Source organism: Lycium barbarum, chromosome 2 (assembly GCF_019175385.1).
Source record: "Lycium barbarum isolate Lr01 chromosome 2, ASM1917538v2, whole genome shotgun sequence".
Lineage (NCBI taxonomy): Eukaryota > Viridiplantae > Streptophyta > Magnoliopsida > Solanales > Solanaceae > Lycium > Lycium barbarum.
Genome location: NC_083338.1, coordinates 4369345 through 4379111, shown reverse-complemented (window position 1 = coordinate 4379111; position 9767 = coordinate 4369345). Strand labels below are relative to the sequence as shown.

Below are 9767 nucleotides of genomic sequence, written 5' to 3'. Positions count from 1 at the left end.
GTTTGGTAGATAGTCGAAATTATCCCGGGACTAATTTATCTTATTTATTGGGATTATCTTGGTATAAAATAATCTCAGTATAAGTGGGATAAGAAGGTATAAGCTGAGATATTCCAGCACTAATTTTTATACCATGTTTGGTACAAAGTATAAATTTATCCTGGGATAAATTTCTACCTTTTACCAAACATGAGATAAATTTATACCTTGTACCAAACATGGTACAAAAGTTAGTGCCGGGATATCCCAGCTTATACCTTCTACCAAACGCCCCACAAATCAGGGGCAAAAACATGAAAAAGTGGTAAATGATGCATAATGACATAAGGAAAGGACAATTTAGGCAAAACATTTAAAAGTGTACGCAGCAGCGACGATTAGATTTTTTTCTTTTTGGCCAATAATAACATTTCTTTGTGACTGGAATGACTAAATTGTCCTCAAATTTGCAAAGCAAGCATGTTGACTTGCTGCTTGCTTATCCCCTCTTATAAGATAGTAAGTATATTCCCCTTTTAAACATTTTCAAGCATTACCTTCCTCAAAGTTTCCCTTACAAAAAGTTAAAACTCTAACCACTTTATATTTCCAATTTTCTACTATTTTAAACAGTTCCAAGAATCAAATGCCCAAATCCCCTAAATTGTATCTACTCTTTGCTTCACAAATTTGAAGAACAACAACTCTAAATCTACTTGATAAAAGAAAATAAAAAAATAGGGCAACTCATAATGAATATTAAAGGTATGTTCTTTACACAAAAATCAAGAATATCTGCACTTAGTTCATATAATTTTGTATTTTTAAATACCCTTTTAAGAATCTTATTCATTACATTCTTGATATGTGTTTTATCTGGTTAAGAAAAATTGAATGAAAAGTGAAAAACCTAAAGACTACATTTTTCAGTTCATTAATTTTCTTAACCAGATAAAACCCATATCAAGAATGTAATTTTGTGTTGTTATTATTATGTAAATGGAGTATGAATAGATACCCTTTAATAATCTTATCTGGTTAAGAAAAATTGACTAAAAAAATGCAATCTTTAGGTTTTTTTTTTTTCCTCTTAAAGATTAGTACTTTTTGATGTCAAACTGTTCCATTCAATAGACATTAGCTAGATTTATCTGAATTTTTATTTGTAGATGTTTGATTTAAGTTATTGTTTGCAGATATATACTGGAAGACTTTGGTATGTGTGCCTGAGTGAAGGGGAAGTAAAGAAAGGAGCTAGCTTGATAATCTTGAAAATGGGGTTCATGAGGGGAAGGAGAATTTGGGTCATTTTGGATAAAGGGTAAAAATAACTTGACCCGTTTTTTCGTTTTGTTTTAGAGTTTAAGTTTTATGCATTGTCAGTGCAAATCAGGTCATCCAAAGTATATGTATAGGTAAGCATACTTAAAATGTGGGATTTGAAATCTTGAAAGTAGAATATGTTATGTGGTACAACAAATAAAGATGACCTGATGGTGTAAAAAATGTTTACACAGGTGGTGTATATTACTTAAACTCGTTGTGTTATTCCCATTTTGTCAAAAATGGGAAATGTTTAGGGTTCAATTTTATGGATGGTTATGTTATTATGCAAGTTGTCTTTTTTGTTAAGTAGCTGAATTGCTGAATAGATTGTGACCATGGAGTTGTTGTTTTACTTTATCTAGTTATAGGAACGTCTATTTTGAGTATCGTTCTAGGGATAGTGCGTAGAGGCGGAGCCAGGATTTGAAGCTTATGGGTTCGGGATTCTAGTTCTTTTAAGTTACATTCAATAGACATTTGCTGGTTCATGAGGGGAAGGAGAATGTGGATAATTTTGGATAAAGGGTAAAAGAAACTTTACCCATTCTTTCTTTTTGTTTTAGAGTTTAAGTTTTATACACCATTGGTATAAATAATTTTTGTACTGTCAGATCATCCAAAGGACAATATATAGGTAAGCTTAAAATGTGGGATTTGAAACCTTGAAAATAAGATATGTTACCTGCTACAACAAAGAAAAATTGTTTACACTGATGGTGTCTATTATTTTACTCGTTGTTTGATACCCCTTTGCCAAACGTGGGAAATGTTTGGGCGTTCTTCTTTAACTGCTTTAATTTATGGATGGTTATGTTACTAATTACTATGCAAGTTGTCTTTTTTGTTTAGTAGCTGAATTGCTGAATAGATTGTGGTCATGGAGTTGCCGTTTACTTAATTACTTTATCTAGTTATAGCAACTTCAGTCTTGAGCACCACTCTAGGGATAGCACATATCAAACAGTAACTTATCGCTGTTGGAATATGTTTCTTACGTGAGTGCTCGGAAAATTTCTGCTTTTGAGAAGTAGTAATGTGATACAACGACAAATATAGGTTAATCTTGATTCATTTTCTAACACTTTGTTAACTGAGAAGATACAGATAAATTACTAAAACTTACAACTATCAGGGTTCCTACTTGTGATAATTATAACAATGCACCGCTAGAAACTATGTTAATAGTGGTGGCTATGTGCATGGATTTCAAATTTGAGTTTGCAATTTCAATTTCTGACTTTATGAATCTCACAAGCCTTTCTTTTCAACTAAGCCATATTCAGTTCTTTCATGTAGTTTAGCAGTCGAGCATATACAAAGAAGATCCATTATATGACCAAGCAAATCTAGGAGCGTGCGGGAAAGTTGGCCCTTCAAAAGGGAGTATTTGATTACCTTAATGGAGCTGGATTGCATTCTTCACTCGCCAATCCCTGGATTAACTTAACTTCTTAGTCTTTCATTGATCATCTATGCATGCTTATGTGTCCTAACTTGTTTGTCAAAGACGCTTATTGGCTGCAGGTATGTTAGAACTTGATTGACTCTGTACTCCCTTTTGTAAGCTTAATGAGTAAAGCACGTGCCAACTCTTGAAATGACACATGACTTTCTGCTTTGACTACTGTATATTCATGTCCTTCCCAAGCCCTGAGTCCTCCGAGAATACTAGAAATTCATACTCCTTCCATCCTAATTTATGTGAAGGTGTTTGACTGGGCTCAGAGTTTAAGAATGAAAAGAAGACTTTTGAAACTTGTGGTCTAAAATAAGCCATAGATATTTGTTTGGTTATAAATCATCCAATTAAGGGTAAAATGGGAAGTTTAAAGTTAAATTGTTACTAAATATAGAAAGGTGTCATTTTTTTGGGACTGGTCCAAAAAGGAAAAAGTGTCACATAAATTGGGACTTAGGGAGTATTACAACAACAACAACATATCCAGTGTAATCCCAAAAGCCACAAGTGGGGTCTGGGAGAGTAGGATGTACAGAGACCTTACCCCTACCCTTTGTGGGGTAGAGAGGTTGTTTCCGATAGACCCTCGGCTCAAAACTAAAAGGTTTCGAGGCAGGGTTGCAAGTAAAAATATGACAGCAAAATAGCAAGATACAAAGCAACACCAAGGACACTTAGTGAGCATAGAAAGATATATGGATATCTAAAAGAATGTAACAAATGACATAAGCTCACTTCTGTTGTAGTGTTGGACTCCAACCCTTGACAACATAGCATAGTACTCGATCTCGGACTTCCTGATAGGAGGACAATTGTTTGCAATGATAACAAGTTTTGCTTTGGAGCTTCTTCACTTGGGGAGTATTACAGTTTTAAATTTCAGTTGTTGATCCAAGTTTTGAAGACAAAAGAGAATGAAGTAGAAGGTACGAGGATGATCCAACATCCTTAAGCTAAGTAAGATGACACACTCATGATCATACTACCATTAGTTTGACTTTGTTCCGGTACTGAGAGATGAGGTTAAGAAGTGTAGAACATGTGGGTTCATTAGTCTCTTCATGATATTTTCATAATATGGAAACAAATGAAGTTTGTGGTGATTGGTGAGAAAAGTAAAGTTACTAGAGTTTTTCATGTTATAAATACCTGAAACGTTATCTCTTATAGGAAAATGGGAAGTTGATAGAGATTTAATTTAGATAAAGATGGTACATATAAATAAATTTTTACCCAAGTCTACCATTTTTTGAAAACTGACATGATCTATCCACCATTTTGTATGACTTATTTTACTACTTAATCCAGTTGTTTGAGTGTTTCCCTAAGGGGTGGTTTGGTTCGAAGACAAGTTATGCTGGGATTAGTTATGCTGGAGTTATTTCTTATCGGCTGTTTGGTTTGTTTTTTTTAAATAACATGCATTACATTATCAAGAATTGTACTGAATAGGGTGTATGAGTATAAGAATAGTACTGGTATTGTTAATCCATGGTTTATTATGTATAAGAATAGTACTGAATAGGATGTGTAGATAATATTGATATTAGTTGTACTCAGGTGAGATTTGCAACCAAACATTGTACTAAAATGTTATACTAGCATCATTCTATCAATACACCCTACCAAACAACCCCCCTAAGTGTTTGACATAATTTGATGCCTGATTTTGTTTGCTATTATATATTTCTATCCCCAATACATTATATATCTAGTTATCACATCTAGGGTTTGTCTTAGGTCCATTTTCATGGTTATCCATGCATCAAATAAGCACAACTTTAAAGTGTAAACCTTGGAGGTCAGAGTTCAAATTCCACGTTAGGTGATTTCTTTCCATCCCTCTAAGCCCTGGTGGGTAGAGTTGCTCGGTAGCTGTGCTGGTGGGAGATAGTGGGTACTCAAAGGAATAGACGAGGTGCGTGCAAGATGGCCCCCACATCACCGCTTAAAAGATCATTAATAATAAGGACTGCTCTAGAACTTTTTCTTTCGATTCTTTGTTGTGTTTCTGGGTTAATCAAACAGAGTATCTCACAGTTAAAAGTTATTGGTCGATCTAATGTTTATCCAGTTTTGTTGGTTAAATTTCTCTTCTGTTGGACTTGGTTGGGGTCCTTAGGGATACATACATCATCTGATTTAAGCTGTTCTGCTGTCTTTTTCTTATCTGATGTCATATATACTTTCTATTTGTAGGTCTGACAATGCATCGAAGCTACACCAATTAGTCTTGTGCATTAATGGAGATAGCCGTAAGTGTCTTTGCATAGTATAATAAAACGAGTATATTATGGCGCTTGTGTCATATCACCGGAGCCATGGAAATTGGAAACAAAAAGGAACCCGTTAATGCAACAACTTAACTAACTTTTTAGTTGAAACATTTCAAGATACTTCTGATCTAAATGGCCAAAGCGTAAGCTGAGGCAATCCAGCTTTGTCCAGGCAAGGCACATGCCAATTGGTGCAAGGACCAAGGAGTCTGCCTTTTGAGTGTGAACATTTTCTTATGTTTTAACTGGGAACTGCTTTAGTAATTCATAAAAAATTAAAGAGAGTCAAAAAACAATATGAATCCGTGGAAGCTGGAGATTTGTTCATTCCCCTCACATTTTGTTAGATCTGCCTTTTGAGTGTGAACATTTTCTTATGTTTTAACTGGGAACTGCTTTAGTAATTCATAAAAAATTAAAGAGAGTCAAAAAACAATATGAATCCGTGGAAGCTGGAGATTTGTTTATTCCCCTCACATTTTGTTAGATAGAACTTTAGACAGAAGTTTACATCCTTTTTTTCCTCTTAGGGGTCGTTTGATAAGGTGTATAAGAATAGTACTAAATAGGGTGTATTAGTAATGTTGGGATTAGTAATACTGGGGTTAGTTATGCTGACATTAGTTTTTATCTGACTGTTTGGTTTGTTGTATTAAATAACATGCATTGCATGATTTCTAAATAGTATTGAATAGGGTGTATTAGAATCGGGATAGTACTGGTATTATTAGTGCCATGGTTTACTATGTAATACTGGTATTAGTTGTACTGGACTTAAATTTGCGACCAAACATTGTACTAAAATTTAGTACCAGCATTATTCTACCTAATACACCCTACCAAATGACCCCTTGTTGATTTGTCTGTTGAATATTGGCAATAATTTATCATGTTTACTAACCTATATCATTCCCCATTGCAGCCTAATGAATTGAAGACACCAAGCAAGATCGGAGATAGACCAACCAGTGATGTTGTTGTAAGACTTAGAACACAGGACGGCCGTGATGATTGGCTTTACTGCCATTCACATATTCTCGTCGAAGAGAGCAAATATTTTGCTGATCGGTTATCAGATAGTTGGCCGACATGTCAGATTCTCGATTCACGCAATTGTGTTGAGGTTTACTGTGAAGAACCCGACCTGGACTCCCATGTCAATGTCCTTCGACTCTTTTATGTCGTTGCAGATGGCTTAATGACGGAAATTTGCCACGGTGTCAAGAATGCACTTGGCATTTTGCGAGTTGCTGTCAAGCTCGGATGCCCGAGAGTTATTGCAGTTTGTGTGGATTATTTGGAAGCAGTCCCGTGGGAGGAAGCGGAAGAGGAGGAGATATTAAATACTATACCAGGTACGGGTGTCAAATAGGCGAGTTGGACTAATTTGAGCGGGTCAAAATGGGCTGAGTCAATAAATGGGAGGCTTATTGACCCGCCAAAAAGTTACTTGAGCTGAAATGGGCTAAAAAGCGGGTCATGGGACCCAACCCGCCCAATTCTTACTAAGTTTTACACTTTTACTCCCTCAGTTTCAATTTGTTTGTCTTAGTCTGATTTGGCACGCAGTTTAAGAAAATAAAGAAGAATTTTGAATCTTTTGGTCTTAAAATAAAGATGCGTGTAATGTACCAAAATGTCCTTTGAATCTTGTGGTGTTATATGCCACGTAGGATGTTGGGGGTTAAGAGTTGCTAAATATATAAAGTGACATTCTTGAAACAGACCAAAAAGGAAAGCCAGACAAACAAATTGAAATAGAGAGGGTAATTTTTTTTTTGTTTGTATTTTTATAATTTCTTAGTACCTATTAAAACATCTTTCTCTTTATTATGGCTATATATAACATATCAAATAAAAGAGAATGGTCAATTCGGGCTACATATCAGCCCAATTTTTTTGATGGGTTGGCGCGTCATGTTTTCATGGACTAAAATTGTCACCCCTAAATACCAGGCATGGGATCTAATACGGAACTGGTACTTGCTCGCCTCCAACCAGTCAATCCTACTGCAGTAATGAAGATTTTTCTTGCAGCACTTCAATTTGCCACGTCATCACCTCCTTCACCTTTAAATGATCTGAAAAACACTGCTCAAGAACAGCTCGAATACATGCTTACTGAGGATGATGATGCTCCTTTACTGACTGCCGATGAAAAAATAAAGCTAGAAGTCATGCGATGTGTCCAGAACCTGTTCGATAGATTTAAAAGCCTTGTAGAATCTCTACTGTGTGACCTCCAAGAATCGATTTCGGATCCGGGGAAAATGCAATCGTTGCATTCTTGCTTAACAGATTTGTTATGGGCGTGTCAGATATTAGGGAAGCTGGAGATTAATCGAGATTTTGTTTGCAGCTGGACGGAGTTGTCAGTGAAAGTACTAACAATCGTTCAACAAAAAGATGCAGAAAATGAAATTCTAAAGACGAAGTTGAAGGTTCTCGAGGTGACAACAAAAGTATTAGAAGCAGTAGGATATGGCGTAGTTGTGTTACCTACAGTAAAACGACTTCACATGGTGAAGCTCTGGCTTCCTTTTGTCCGGACCGTGAAGCCTTTAGTCGATTCTGTCATGGAAACCGAGGATGATATCACATTAAAAGTCGATGGCGACATCTGGCAATCGTTGGAGTCGGCATTTGTTGCTATTATACTTACATTGCCATCAGTCGATCAGGCGGACATTTTAACGGAGTGGTTCGAAAATCAGCAGATTTGGTATCCAGACTTAACCGAGGCATTTGAAGTGTGGTGTTATCGGTCCAAGGTTGCCAAGCGAAGGCTGACAACACTGGGTGAAGAGCATAATATGGCTAAGGCAGTATGACTCTCTCTGTAACTTTTGCCAATTCTAGGATTTAGGTATCCTACTTTTTGGTTTGCTGATTATATGCTGAAAACTTTCTTTTATTCTTTTGAATTATAACATATTTGAACTGGTAAGACGTCGTAACATGATCTAGGTTCTGTAAAGTGACCTTTATTTTTGTCGCTCTCCGTGTTTTTATGCTTATTTTTGTATGAAGTATGTCAATCTTTTTCAGCAATCTAATCTTACTCAGAACTCGGAAAAACTGGAATTTTGCCTTGAAACTTTATGCCAAGTGATGATTGATGACAACTTATGTTCTTATATTGAAAGCTTACTCCTAGAGAGATGACAACTGACGTTCTTAGTTACATTTGAATCTGCTTGTTAGTTTTTAGGAGCTGCTTCTATTTCAGCTTTCTTTTTCTTTAAGAAAATTGAATGAACTTTCTCCTTTGTTGTGCTTCCTTTGAGCTGGTAAGGCAGACTATGTTGCTTTAACTTTCCAAAAATATCAGTGGGTGTGTGTCAGAATCTTCAAAAGTAATGTATTTTTGCAGGATCTTTGGAGAGTTCGAGCAACATAGAAGACAGATGGTTATCCTTGTGCGAGTGCTCAGAATTGTTGCTAGTCGTTCGAGTGAGTTGTTTTCCTATGAAACTTGAACGACTGCTGTTTTCCTTCAATTGGACATTAAAATTAAATTTTAGACGAAGAGATTAGAACTAGAACAGGACGTGAAGCAGTAAATTTATCGTTAAACCATTGATTTTCAGTTGATTTATTGTATAACCTTATTACACTGAGCATTTATCTTATCATATTTTAACCTAAGTTCAGAACTTGTCACAGATTTGGCTTCTTTTTTTTCTGTTCCAAGTGTGTTTCTCTCAGCTCCTGGCCTTATTTTTCATGAGATTGGTTCAATCTTGGCCACAATTGTCATGCATGAAACTGGTCATAGATATAATTCTTTTGTTCCGGATGGTCTTTTTCTCTCATTCTTATCTTTTTTTGTAAGAAACGTGTTCAATTTTGTCCATTCATTACAAGTATCTTTGAAGACAATTGGAAAAAAGACGAGAACTATAGTACGACTATTATTGTCCTTCTTGTTGGATTAGTTTCTATTTCATCTAAGTAAGTAAATATGATTTTAGTTTCTAAATTATGCTTTGTGAATTAATTAAGTTGACGCGCTTCCTCTCTCTTATTTATTCAATTTATCTACTAGTAATAAAATTAATCCAGTAAATCTTTAATACGTAAACCCAGAGGCAGATCCAGGATTTTGAGGTTTCGGGTACGATGCTATTTTACGCTTTGACTTACTATTTTGAGTTTCGATTGGGGTTATTGTCTTTTCGATTTATATATAGACAAACTGATTCTCACACTATTTTGGGCTTCGACTTGATATATTTTGTGCTTCGTTTCGGGTCATTCATCTTTCGGTTTATAAAAACAATAAAACTGTAGGAAATCAATTCCTTGATTGATTATGATTGAATGTCATCAATATATACAAAAGACTTACCTAATTCTAGGAGATATTCTAGCTGTACATAATATTTTAGGAAATATTCTAGCTGTACATAATAATGACTAATATTCTAACTGTACATAATAATGACAAAATACAACGGTTATCACACCCCCGCAGTCGAAGCGGGAGGTGGACGAACGCTTAGACTGTCCGGAAAGTCATCAAACAGTACGCGCGGAAGCCCTTTTGTAAAGATGTCTGCAATCTGATATCGGGACGGAACATGAAGGACACGAACCTCGCCACGGGCAACTTTTTCGCGAACAAAGTGTATGTCCATTTCAATGTGTTTAGTGCGCTAATGTTGTACCGAGTTACCTGATAAGTATATCGCACTCACATTGTCACAATAAACAAGTGTCGCCTT

The 9767-nt window shown here is 35.7% G+C and overlaps 1 protein-coding gene across 12 annotated transcripts; it reads left to right on the top strand.

The window, feature by feature from the left end:
- Positions 1-516: 516 nt before the first annotated feature.
- LOC132625923 (BTB/POZ domain-containing protein At3g05675) lies at positions 517-8705 on the top strand. 12 transcript variants are annotated; one of them, XM_060340572.1, is made up of 8 exons: positions 517-744; positions 1176-1300; positions 2602-2829; positions 4505-4682; positions 4964-5019; positions 5963-6395; positions 6997-7865; positions 8414-8705. In XM_060340572.1, exons 5-8 carry the CDS (start codon positions 5008-5010, stop codon positions 8438-8440), a joined length of 1341 nt encoding a protein of 446 aa, XP_060196555.1. In that variant the 5' UTR covers positions 517-744; positions 1176-1300; positions 2602-2829; positions 4505-4682; positions 4964-5007; the 3' UTR covers positions 8441-8705. The 12 variants fall into 12 exon arrangements, with proteins under 12 accessions (XP_060196555.1, XP_060196553.1, XP_060196559.1 ...); XM_060340570.1 differs by lacking the exon at positions 4505-4682; XM_060340576.1 differs by lacking the exons at positions 2602-2829; positions 4505-4682 and adding an exon at positions 1668-1830.
- The last annotated feature ends 1062 nt before the right edge of the window (positions 8706-9767 follow it).